This window comes from Geotrypetes seraphini, chromosome 10 (genome assembly GCF_902459505.1).
Source record: "Geotrypetes seraphini chromosome 10, aGeoSer1.1, whole genome shotgun sequence".
Classification (NCBI taxonomy): Eukaryota; Metazoa; Chordata; class Amphibia; order Gymnophiona; family Dermophiidae; genus Geotrypetes; species Geotrypetes seraphini.
The window spans coordinates 43,199,892-43,213,516 of record NC_047093.1 but is presented as its reverse complement, the minus strand read 5'-3'; the positions used below and the strand labels follow the sequence as shown (position 1 = coordinate 43,213,516).

Genomic DNA, 13,625 nt, shown 5'->3' with positions numbered 1-13,625 from the left:
TTCAATTTCTACTTATATATTAGCTATATTTGGCATTTAATAAGTAATTATTTTTCCTTTTAGAGTAGGTTATATATTTCTTAACAGAATTCAATTTCTCTATAACATAAAAACACCACACAATCGATTGGGATTAATTACGATTAAAATATTTAAATCACACAATCGATTCTGGTCAATTTTTTAAATTAATGTTCGCCTCTAGCATTTTTACATCCGACTGGAAGAGAGCCAAGATAAACAGGGTTTTTTTCCCTCCTGTGAGGCATATTCTGGACTTCTAAAGGAAAGATTGGCTAACTAGTGAAGGCTTGCCCAAGAAGACGACTACCTGTCCTTCATTTATCCAGGTTTGGGTGATGAACAGCACATGGATCTTAGAAAAGAAAAGAGGCATCTGAGTATTTCATCACTAGATATTAAAATGGATTCTACATATGGCAGTCAAAATTGGGCGTCGATATTTGGGCACTGATTAAAGTTGTATACCAAACTAAACTGGCTCACAAGCAAATTAGAGTCGATAATTGGATGCTAATCATCATTAATTGGCTCCAAATTGGATTTGCACACATATCTCGCTACACACTATAACAATGTGCACCCAAACCCCACTCAAAGGGGGGTATGGCCAAGGGAGGTACATGGGTAGGTTAGGGGCGTTCCTAAAATTTCTGTTCAGTGTTATAGAATACTAGGAATGTGCACCAAAATTTAGCTACCAAAATTGGCACTCAATGCTAATTCTATAATGGGTGCTCATCTTTTGAGTGTACGTTGTAAAATAGTGTTGAGTGCCAATTCTTTTTGGGCGCTGATTAAAGCTACATTTATTAAATCTAGCCCTACGTGTATAAACTTCTCAGAAGGTATGTATGTTAACACATACTACTAAGACAAGGATGAAATGAAGCCTTCGGTAAACTGCGAAGAAGTACCTTAAGACTGTACTCCGGACAGGGCTTTCTAAGAGGTGTACGAATATACCATACTCCATTTAGGAAATGAACTACATGAAGCTGAAAAGTAAGCAAAGAGCAATATACCTAGCCCTTGTAACAAGCTAAGAATGACCCAGGTCCTATGGGAGACACTGAGCAAAGCCTGATTTTGTCCATTTTCTGCATCTTTTAACTTGAGGTTCCAATCTTTGTACGAGCATAGGAACGCTACAAGTCCCTAAATACAGTGAAGCGAAATCCTGATGCCATCATACACACACATGGATTATTGTATATCTTCTAAAATGCCATTGCACTACATAACCACAGCATTTGTGCATGCAAAACACACATTTTTTTTAAGTGGTAAGAAGAATATTTTGTGAGCCAGATGGTTGGCCTGGGAGCATCCCTTCAGCATGGCTTTTAGCGCCAGTTGCAGCAGTAACAGCTCCGACACTCATAGGAATTCTAAAAACCATGCTATGGTTTTGTAAAGGAGGGGGGGTAAGTGTATGTATATGTTTAGCCATATAACTCAATTCATAAACCAAATGTATTTAGATACCTTGCATGAGAATCATCTTGTTGTATGCAGGTTTATCAGGCTGAACCAACTCACCAACCTGCTGACTTCAACCACAGACTACAAAACCTTCAAAAAAGAAACAAAAACTCTACTCTTCAAAAAACACATAAAACCAATATAACACAACCAATAATGTTCTAAATCCAGCCTACACTACCAACTACCCCTTAGCAATTTAGATAATGTTTAATCTATTCCTAAATACTTCTTCATATTTCTTCAATATGTACTTCTTAAGATCATAGCAATTCTTATGTAATCCGCCTTGAACTGCAAGGTAAAGGCGGAACAGAAATCACTAATGTAATGTAATGTAAGTTACATCTGACCATGCATCAAATGTCACTCGCAAAGGGGAACATTCTAGAAGAGGCGCCTAACTTAATTAGTAAAGCTGCTTCAATAATGAGCTTTAACGAGCTCATAATGGAAAAAAATAAAATTTAATCGGGGGATAGGTGCCTATTTTTTTAGGCAACATTCTATAAAAGATAGGCACCAATCGCATAGGTGTCTAGTGGCGCCTAACACCAAAGCAGGCATGCTAAAGAGTGGAGAAAGACTTAGGTACCGCTAGACACAATTCTCTAAAAGACTTAAGATGCCTATCATGTAGGCCTTTATTACAGGCGCCTAAATTTTAAGTTAGGTAATAATAACCGCAATTCTGTAATGGGTGCCTAAGTGTGACAGACATATAATAGGCGCCTGTCTTTTTTAAGTGCCCATTACAGCATCTGGCCCAAGATTTTTATTCTTGTCACTCACAAGATTATTTATTCTTGGGATAGTACAATTGCATAGGACACTGGTGCAATATTAGCAAGTGCAAAAAATGTGCTCCCACTGGGGCAACACATGAGAGAAGCTTTGATTTCATAAAGTCATTTTGCATCCTACAAACACCTGCACTAAGCATGGACTAATTCAATTTCCCCCTGCATTAACAAGTTTTAACACATACAACCTCCAATGCACTAAAACCCACCAGTCAGCAAACAGTGGCTTAGCACATGGAGACAATATAAATGTATTGACAGTAAACAAAAGTATCCAATTCAAAACACTCTAAACCAGTGTCTCAAGCTTTTTTTTTTTTAGCTCTGGCACACTAAACGGAGCAAATGTTTTTCATGGTACATTATAACAAATTATAAAATTGCAAAACCAACAAAAAATAAAATTTGAGAGTTATTTAAAGTTCTTTAAGCAACAACAGTGAAACTAAAGTAGATGGATTAGAATTGCTAATCAATGCAACGGATGAGCTTGTTTTTTTAGTGCAAATTAGCTCAAAATGTGGTTCAATAGTCGACAAGCAAACATCTATAGTGATTCTCTTTTGGTTTTTTTTCAATTTAATTTCTGTCAGAGCTGAAAATCAAAGTTTGCAAACATAAAGAAGATCCAAACGGTAACAAAGCCTTGACTGCTTTGTTGCTCAAGTTAGGATAACTGCTCCATAAAAAAAAATAAAACTAAAATTACTTGCTGCTAGTTTTCATGAACAATCATGTCAAAGGATGATACTTGTCTGGGTGATACTTGTCCTTACGCAGGCAGATGCTCATAACATTGACAGAGTCTTGTGTACATGTCATCTATTCTAGTGTAAACTTATGAAGGGACTTTTTTTTTTTTTTTAAGTAAAATTCTGGAATATTTCGTGGCACACCCAGAATCTCTTTGGTGTACACCACTGTGCCACAGCACACAATTTGAGAGACACTGCTCTAAACCTTAACATTTAAGTACTCTAAATCCTCAACTGCTAAATCCCCAATGGCATCTCAATCTGTTTTGTGATTTGTCTGCAAAACAAGGTCACAGATCGATGGCCACAAAATACCCATTAATTTATCTTTTTACTATATGAACAAACATCTAAACAAATTTTAGGTGCTGTAGATGTTCACCTTTCTGCTGTTTATTCAGAACCATGTTGATGCAATTTTAGATATTCTGTTTATGCTGAACTGAAAGTTTAATAAAGAGAAACCATAAAAGAGGATTTTCTCTCTCCATGGTAACTAGGTGCACACTAGAGATTTCTCACAATAAGCCTTGTGTTGGCAGAGGCCAGGAATTTAATATTATTGTACCAGAGAAAGTCAAATGTTTGTGACTGGGCTCTGCATCCTGGAAAACCATCTCAAGTTTATGAAAGAAGCCTGTTGTCCTGGTTACAGCAGTAAGATGTTGAGCTTCAGTGACATTAACATTCCCTGCTGCTAAAATGAAGGAGACGTTTTTAGTAAAGTCACACTTTCAGGACTTTTCTCATGATTTGTGGGGAATTTTCCCCCTAATTTACTATAATATAACCCAATCCAATTGCCAGTTTAAAGAGAATTCTCTACCAAAAACACGATGACTTTATTCACTAATAAAAAGCACATACCATTATATAAATGACACAATCAAGGGCACGCAGAAGTAGTTTTGTAGTCACAGAAACATATTGTGCCCCAGGGATGCCAGAGTTCAAATCCTGAGTCTCTCAGAAGCACACATTGTTACCCTGAGCAAGTCATGTCACCCTCCATTACCTCAGGTACAACTAGACTATAAGAAAATTTTGGAAGGAAAACTGCTCATCTGACTACTGTATATACTCAAATATAAACCAGGATTTTGGGGCCACAAAATTGGTCCAAAATTGGGGGTCCCGGTTTATATGCGGGTCAATGTCCCCTCCCAGAATTTTTTAAGGCTGCTGCCGCCAGTCTCTGTCCCCCTCCTCCTCCCTGCCCTATCATACCTCTGCCGATCCCTGGTGGAGGTGCTGCTGGCAGGAGCAAGCTTTTCCGAACTCCTGCCCCGCTGCTAACCGGCTGCGCGGATCTAGTTTGTTCATCTGAGAGGCACGAGCAGCAGTGCGATTTGGCACTGCTTCTCGGCGCTGAGCGGCTTCCTTACTGTGTCAATGTGGTGAATGGCGCCTATGTTGAAGATGCCATTCATGCACCTACAGAAGTGTCTAGGGACACCTGAGGCCGGCGTGGGCATGGTTTATGCCGAAAGTGGCCTTAAGCATACTTAGGCAAATCTAGGTGCAAGACAGGCGCCTTATATGTAGGCCTGTAAAATGCTGGCCTACATTTAAGGCACCTGTTTTAAAAACAACCACAATTTTATAAACAGCACCCATGTGTGATTGACATGCGATCGGTAGCCATTTTTAGGTGGCTGCTGATACCGATGCCGTTTATAGAATCCAGGCCTAATTGTCTAGGGGAGAATAATTTTATATTCCTGCAACAAACTTGAGTTGGAGGAGAAACGAAGAGGACGAGCTTCCTATAAACCACACCAGTTCTACATCCTCTGCAGCAGAACCCCCCCAAAAAACAAAATCCATGGCTACCTGGCATTCCTAGCACAAACAATTGGCCACAGTTCTTCCAGGGAGAAGAATATTGGAGGCCCCATGCACTCTACTGAGAAGAGGGGAGGTAAAGAGAAATGCTAAAAGGGCATCCCTGTGTTGCAAGTCTTCCCCCACTGCAGAGGTTGCAAAGATTTACCCTACACCACTACATATAGAATACACTGATCATGACACTTATACAAAGACTTCCATTGTGCTAACTCATCATATAACACCTCATGCAGAGTTAAGAATCATAGATTACACAGTTTAAGTCTTTCAAGGTAGGGACCTGCCATTGATTTTGTATGAACCAGCCCACTGTGTGCTTGTTCATGAACAGCAAACAATGCCAAAAAGATGCCATATAAACAGAGCAGTACAAGTCTCACACATCACAAAGCTTGCAACTGGGCCACAAGATGAAACAATGGCTAGGACAATGAAATTCAGAAGATCACGTGGCATTCAAGTATCAAGTTTTAGTGTTCCATGTACAGTATATATTATTAAAAACATATAGGGGAGGGGTCCTATTACAATATTATGACCTACATTAATGTGTCAATTCTCTTGACATGGTACTCAGCACACAAGAGTTATGAAACAGTGAAATAAAGAACAAGACCATATATTTTGCCAGTTTTCAAGAAAAATTACAAACCTCCTCTGGGGTGGGGTGCATCACGCCCTCCAACAACTACATGAATGCCATTTTCTTCCAGTGTGACCTTCCAATTTTCAATAATAGCCATCGAATCATCCTGGAAAATAAATGTTATAGTGGTCAATACTGTTACTAGATTTCATACAAAAGAAGAGGCTAACATAGATTCCATACTAAGATTCAAAATGTGTACCTTGCTGGAATCATTATAGACCGACAGCTCTATAGTTCTTTGAAAGTCTTGCTCCAAAACAGACTTCAAACATTCATCTAACCAGCACTCAGCATTGTAGACTGGCAGGATGATGGACTAAGACAAAAGACCAAATGAAAGAATCAGTTATCCTTTCCTTGTTTCATATTGCTTTATAATAACAACACATATGAATCATCATCAACATGTCTCAGGTGAAGGAATTCTTCTGAAGACTAGCATTCTAGGATGGAAATATTTCCTGCCTGAAATATTTTTTCACTCAAGCTCTGGAACTTGTTGCCAGAGGTTGTAATAGCAACAGTTAGTGTAACCGTGTATAAAGAAGTTTTGGGCAAGTTCCTGGAGGAAAAGTCCATCATCTGCTATCGCAACAGACATGAGGGAGGTCACTGCTTGCCCTAGGATCAGTAGCATGGAATGTTGCTAGTATCTGGGTTTCTGCCAGATACTTGTGACCTGGATTGGCCACATTTGGAAACAGAATACTCGGCTAAATGGACCACTGGTCCGACCCAGTATAGCTATTCTTATGTGCATACCATATTTTTCACTCCATAAGACGCACTTTTTTTCCACCCTAAAGTGGGTGGAAATCTCGGTGCGTCTTATGAAGCGAAGGTGCAATATTTTAATCCCCTGCGCACCAGCTTCCCCCCCCCCATCAAATGCAACCCCCCCAAGGCTGCACCACCTTTAAACACTGCCTCGCCACCCTACCTGTACAATTGCATCTCCCCGCGCTGCAGCCACACCAACTTTCAGCCGCATCACCTTTTTAAAACAAATCCCCCGCTGCCGCCGCTGCTGTCGCTCCCCGCCATACCTTTTTCTAGTCTGGTGGTCCAGCGTATATCCCTCCCTCAATGGTTCTGTATCAAGGGGGTATGATTAAAGGTATGGGGGATGATTTAAAAAAGTACTGGGGGTACGTGGGGGATGATTTAAGGTACTGGGGGGCACCCTGGGGGTTATGGGGCCTGACTGCCTGTCACTAGGCCTGCCTGCCTGTCACTACGCCACTAGGCCTGCCTGCCCTGTGCCCTGTCCCAGCCTATCACTAGACCACCAGAGGGGGGATAGGGTATAGAGCCTTGCAGGGAGAATTTGGGGCAGAATGTTTTTTTTCTTGTTTTCCTCCTCTAAATCTAGGGTGCATCTTAAAGTCAGGTGCATCTTATGGAGCGAAAAATACGGTACATATCTGTAGCGCAGAAGTATCATAATGCCATACCCCAGCTAAAACTAGCTCTGATTAACTTGGAAGCCCAAATGAGCAGGGGGGGAAACTGCTGGGCCAAAAGAGAAAAGTTCCTGCAGCTGAAACTTAAGATTCAATCACATCTGACCCCTACCAGGGCTGGGATAAAAGTGGGAAGACCTAAAAGATGACATGGGTAAATTTTACTTTTTAAAGGGAGAAGGGTTAAATAGAAAGTCTGTATTAGAGGTCTGCACGGGAACGGGGATCGCGGGGATCCCGCGGGTTCCCCCCCTGGCCCACGGGACTCCCACGGGGATGCCCCCTGGCCCACGGGACTCCCACGGGGACGCCCCCTGGCCCATGGGACTCCCACGGGGATGAAAACAGCCTACTTAAATTCTGGCGATGCAGGCGTGCAGCTTACAAGTCCGGCGTCGCGGTGGGAAATAGCCATGCTGAGCAGTGAGCTCAGCACGTACACAGATGAAAGCCTTGCTTGCTGATTGGTCCGGCGGCCCCGCCCCGCCGTGCCGCCGGACCAATCAGCAAGCAAGGCTTTCATCTGTGTACGTGCTGAGCTCACTGCTCAGCATGGCTATTTCCCGCCGCGACGCCGGACTTGTAAGCTGCACGCCTGAAAAAGAAATCATCCTGGCCGGGGTCGGTGTCATGTTCCGGAGCTTCTACAGCCTTCCTATCTCCCTCTCCCTTCTACCTGCTTCCGGCCACACCCCCTGCTCCGCGGCTCTCTTCGGCAACTCAGCAGCAGCGATCGACACAAGCTTCTGACGTCGGGGCCTACCCTCTGCGAGTCCCGCTTGTTTCAACTTCCTTTTTCCACAAAGGCGGGACTCGTAGAGGGAAGGCCTCGATGTCAGCAGCTTGTCTTGATCACCGCTGCTGACGAATTGCTGAAGAGAGCCGCGGAGCAGGGGGGTGTTGCCAGGTGCAGGTAGAAGGGAGAGGGCCAGATGCAGGACTCGTGGGTGAGGGAGGAGAAGAGAGAGAGAAAGAGAGAGGGGAGGGAAACAAAAGGAAATATTTCATACTGGGCTGGGCCGGAGTGGAGGGAGGGTGGAAAGATTCTGGCTATCGGGTGCAGTAACAAAGGAAAAGGGGGGAAAGCTGAAAATGGAGATAGTGACACAAAGAAGAGAAAGGGTAAGCAGGACCTACTGAATAAGGATAGAGATACAGAGTGGACATGAAGAGGAGGTGAAATAGAGACATAGAAGTAATGCTGAAAAAGTGTGTGTGAGGGGGGGAGATAAAGACATTGAAAGGGTAAATGGTGAACATGGGGTAAAGACAAGGACAGAGACAAATGAAGATTCTGAAAAAGTGGTGAGATAGGGATATAGATGAGATGGACACAAAGAAGGGTGATGCTGGAAAATAGGTGGAATGGTAATTCTGACAGACACAGAAGGGAAATGCTGGATCAAGGAGAGATGGGGCTCAGGCTGGATGGAATGAGGAGAAATGCCTTGTTGGCTCGGAACTTCCTCTCCTACGTCAGAATTGACGTCAGGGAGCGGAATGCTGGTTAGCGCGACGCTTCTGCAGGGAAAGCTTGGGACAGCGGTAGCTTGGGAGCTATTCCCCGATGGCGGTGGCAGCAAACCGAGTGGCTTGGGGGAGGGCACGGAGAAAGAAAGAAAGGGGGCAGACAGGGAGACAGAAAGAAGGGGGAACAGGGAGACAGAAAGAAAAAGTTGGGGGAGAGAATGAGGTCTGGAGGAGAGGAAACATACAGGAGGCTGAAAGAAAGGAAGAAAGATTGGATGCACAGTCAGAAGAAGAAAGTGCAGTATAGTCCTCTCTTAGTCTGTACTCTGATAAATTGTCTGTACTCTGATAAATACTGCACAGTCTTGTATGTCCAAGCATCTAAACCTATTGTACATCTTATTTGTCTAATTACTTCCACTGTGTATGTTTACTTGTAGACCGTTCTGAGTTACTGGGAGGACGGGATATAAATCTAAATAAATAAACAGAGACTCATGAAATCACCAAATAGCAAAGGTAGGAAAAATGATTTTATTTTCAATTTAGTGATCAAAATGTGTCTGTTTTGAGAATTTATATCTGCTGTCTATATTTTGCACTATGGCTCCCTTTTACTAAACCGCAATATCGTTTTTTAGCGCAGGGAGCCTATGAGCATTGAGAGCAGCGCGAGGCATTCAGCGTAACTCCCTGTGCTAAAACCTACTATTGTGGTTTAGTAAAAAGGGAGGGGGTGTATTTGTCTATTTTTGTATTTTGTTACCAAGGTGACATTGCATAGAGTAATCTGCCGTGACCTCTTTGAAAAAACCCGGAATATGAATAATTAACATTTTCTCTGCCTTTCATTGTGCTTTGTGTTTTTTTTAAATTTTATTGTTGGTAGATCATTTTGACTTAGTCATTATAAAGTAGCTCGCAAGCCCATAAAGTGTGGGCACCCCTGCTCTTACTCTGGGGCACCAGACCTCCCTCACGGCACACACACGGCAAATGGAAGAAAGAGGAGAATTTTTGGTCGTAGGGAGGAAGGTACAGAATGTGATAGGGAAGAAAAAGATGAGAGTGAGAAATGTGGCAAGGGAACAATGGGACAGATTGAAAGGGATGCAAGAGGGAGGAATATTGGACAGTGGTGAAGGGAATGGAGGGAGAGATGTGGCATAGTGTTGGAGAGGGGTGATAGAAGGAGAAATGTTGGGCATGGGGCTGGTGGGCAGGCACGAAAGATGAGAAAGAGATAAATGCTGGACCATGGTAGGGGAAACCAATGGACAGCAACAGAAGAATTTGCAGAAGATGGGAAAGCGGAAAAAAGAAACTGGGACCAACTTTATGGAAAAATAAGTCTCCAGACAACGAAGGTAAAAAACGGAATTTATTGACTAAAATATGTTAGCTTTGGGAAATGTATATGGCAGATGTCTTTGTTTTGTGTTCAAAAGAAAAGGAAATGCATTTCTGGTTTTATTTCTACAGTGTTGAAGTACTTGTTGACCCTTGCTGTGACTAGTGGGGATTCCCAAGCACCGCCAGCAGAGGACCTCCTCTAGAGATGGCCAGAACTCCCCTCCACCAAGTGCAGCAGTCGCTGGCAGCATCCATGAGCCACTGAGGTGCCAGCATCTGTGACTCAGGGACGCTACTGCTGCCTGCCAAGCTTGGCAAAAGGGACCCCCGGCCAACTGCAAAGGAAGTCCTCAGCTGACAGTTTGTGGGTTCTCATCAGCTGAGTATTTATATTTTATATTTACATTAGAGGTTCTGGTAGAAACCCATTTACAAAGTATGTATTCTTCCCAATTAATATTTCCAAATTAATAAAGTCTCTTTGCTTATTTGTAAATGGGTCTCTACCAGAGCTTTTAATTCAGTAGCATAATTAAATAAAATAACTATTTCTGAAGTTTATAGGGAAGGATGGTGACGGAGGGGATTCCTCACGGGGACGGGTGGGGACGGAGGGGATTCCTCGCGGGGACGGGTGGGGACGGAGGGATTCCTCACGGGGACGGGTGGGATTTTGGCGGGGACGGGTGGGATTTCTGTCCCCGCGCAACTCTCTAGTCTGTATACTACCCAAGTGGGAGATCCCAGCTTCAGTTTCTTGAACCAGCTAATGCTGAATGCTATGGAGGAGTATTCACAGGCAGGGATAATGAAAAAAGTCTGCCATTCATAGGAGCCAGCTCTGTGAGTGCCAGCGATTGCTGAGCATCCCCAATATTGAGCAAGCTGCTTCACTGTGTCCACAGAGGAGCCATTCATATTGAATTTGGCAACCCCCAATCACTTTGAAACACTGCCACTAATGCTGCCATACACATACTGGCGACATCTAGCAATCAGAGTATATTTGTACTGGAAGTCAGTCTGCAGCCCAAGAACCAAATCGTCATCATGTTGGCTAGTGAGGAAAATACTCATATTTAAAATTCAGAGAAAATCTATACTCATGGTGACACAGTTGAATAAAGCTCAATTAAAATTTAAAGAAGGGAAAATGCATTTCCTTCAAATAGCACTTACTAGTGCTGCCCAATTCACTTTGGTGAATCAATTCGTATCAACTTGTTGTCAGAAAAAATTGGACTCACCGATTCAGTGACCAATACCCCTCCTCCCCCCAATATCCCCCTCCCCCATGAGACCCGACATACCTAAAGCAGAAGAAGCAACGGCAGTTGCCAGCCGGTTGAGACAGCACTCTGAACAGGCTGCTCGTGGCCTGCCCCTCCAGGGCATTCCCTCTGCCATGTCACTGATGACACGGCAGAGGGAAGCCCTGACAAGTCAGGCCGCATGCAGCCTGTTCACAGCACTGCCTCTGTTAGGCAGCCAGCCACCACTGCTGCTGTTTTGGGAGGCCGAAAGATATGTCAGATCTCACAGTGGGGGGGGGGGCAGTCAATTGGTGCTGCACAGGGGGCTAGGAGGGATGAAAAGCTGCTGCACATGGGGTAGGCGAGGAAGAATTATTGGACATGGGGTGGAGAAGAGGAAGGGAGAGATGAAACAAAGAGGTAGAAAGGGGTAAGAGGGAGAAATCCTGCACATGGTAGAAGGGATTGAGACATGCATGGAGAAGAGAGAGGGAAAAATGTTGGGCATAGGATGGAGGGCAGGGAGAGATGAGGCATGGGGAGAAAGAAATATTGCACATGATAATGGAGAGAAGCTGCATGGAGGGGAATAGAGAGGTAGGACACAAGGCAGGGAGGGAGAGAGAGAGAGATGGCAGACAGTGGGAAAGAAACAGAAATGCTGGTTATAGCAGAGGAAGGGAAGGTACAGAGATGGAAGATTGATGGTGAGCACGCAGAAAGTACTGTAGATAACTTCAAATGGGCAAGAGACCCTGGCAAGCGAGTTAACAGAAGGCAAACAGAAACTAGAACCTGGGACCAAAATGATTTGAATAATAAAGTGATCAGATAATAAAAGGTAGAAAAAAAATTGTATTTTCTATTTTGTAATTACAATATGTCAGATTTGAAATGTATATTCTCCCAGAGCTGGTGTTAGCAAGTGTAAGCTAGGACCTAACAGAGAGGAAGTATTTTTTTATTTTGTTTACACTACAGCACTGGCATGGGGTTGGAGAGGGCGAAGAGGTTACAAAATAAACTCACCAGGACGTTTGAAAGAAAACGCCCAATTGGGCGAGAAAAGTGAATCGAATCGAAAACTTTTTCCCTGAATCGGACAGCACTAGCATTTACTAGTCTTGTAAAGGTAGTTAGTTGACCATTTTGTTTCTGCTAATTCTGCTTTGGAAAATTAAATTAATTCCTCTAAAAACATCATATTCTATAGAAACACAGATACAGAAAATGATAGCAAATTAAGACCAAATCCAGTCTGCTCATCAGTATAATGTTGCTAGTCATAGTTTATCCCTTTAGTTCATGAGATCTATTTGCATACAACAGAAACAGTGCATGAAAACAGATCTCATACAAATACTAATCCTGAAAACCCAACTGGACTGCGGTCCTCCAGGACCGACGATAGACAACCCTGCTTTAGTTCCTTTGGATAGCTTATTTTTCCTATACTATAATTTTAAGATGAAATGGTAAAGAATATAGTGTATGCACTCATTTTATTCTTGTCAACTTGAGTTTCTTTTTATTTTTATTGAAATTTCCAAAGAATATCACAACAACACATCAAATAAAATATGAAGGAAATATATAAATGAGGGGAAGGATGAATAGGACTCCAGAGGTACTTTTTGTGACTCTTAGGTGAACACATCTGCTAAGCACCAATATCTAAATTATTATTCCCTCTGTAATTCCCCCGCTTGAGCACTGAGTTTAGATGTACCTTCTTGTCCAGTTTGTCTGTCTTGATTAGATTGTAAGCTCTTTTAAGTAAGGACTGTCTCTTCTATGCTTTGATGTACAGTGCTGTGTATGTCTAGTAGCGCTATAGAAATGAGCAGTAGTAGGCCTTTAATTTATAAATCCACTGCCAATTTGGCATCAGCATTTCACATTTTCAAGAGTGCTGTAACTGGGTTTAAAAAAAAAAAAAAAAAAAATCCAAGCTCAGCCCATATTTAGGGCTTCTTTTACAAAGTCGCGGTAAATGCACCAGAGCCCTTAGGAACTGAATGAGCTTTGGTACATTTATTGCGGCAGTATCACTACCACAGCTTTGCAAAAGGGGCCCTTAGTGAGGAACCATAACAAAAGCATACACAAAGTATAGTGAGCAGGCCTGGCTGAACAATGATATTAAATTCAGGAATAATATGGCTGACACAGAGTTGGATGAAATGGCCCATTACAGACCTGTTCTAGCCGACAAAATACCCACATTCGCTAATAGTGGAGACAGCTTGGGGTAATGTGCAATTTTCTTAGACACTGGTTTGCAAGAAGTATAAATCAAGTCAATGTACATCAGTGGTCTCAAACTCGCGGCCCGCCAGGTACTATTTTGAGGCATGTTTATCATAATCACAAAAGTAAAATAAAACAATTTTTTGATCATATGTCTCTTTAGCTATAAATTACAATATTATTATTTTAAGACTTACGGCCTCTTTTACAAAGCTGCGCTAGTGGCTGCCGCACGGCAACAGCCCCGAAACCCTTTAAATCTCTATGGGCTTCGG

At 42.7% G+C, this 13,625-nt stretch overlaps 1 protein-coding gene across 5 annotated transcripts in view; it reads right to left on the bottom strand.

Annotated features, from left to right (window-relative positions):
* B3GNTL1 (UDP-GlcNAc:betaGal beta-1,3-N-acetylglucosaminyltransferase like 1) overlaps positions 1-13,625 on the bottom strand; it is a 315,188-nt gene that overhangs the window by 280,543 nt on the left and 21,020 nt on the right. For 4 of the 5 annotated variants that reach the window (XM_033961211.1, XM_033961214.1, XM_033961213.1 and 1 more), the window contains 2 exons: positions 5,761-5,877; positions 5,565-5,664 (listed from right to left, as the gene is read on the bottom strand). In XM_033961211.1, the coding sequence (XP_033817102.1) occupies positions 5,565-5,664; positions 5,761-5,877 (217 nt within the window). Of the gene's footprint in view, positions 1-1,509; positions 1,597-5,564; positions 5,665-5,760; positions 5,878-13,625 lie in introns of those variants that run through there. The other variant, XM_033961215.1, reaches the window with a different exon arrangement.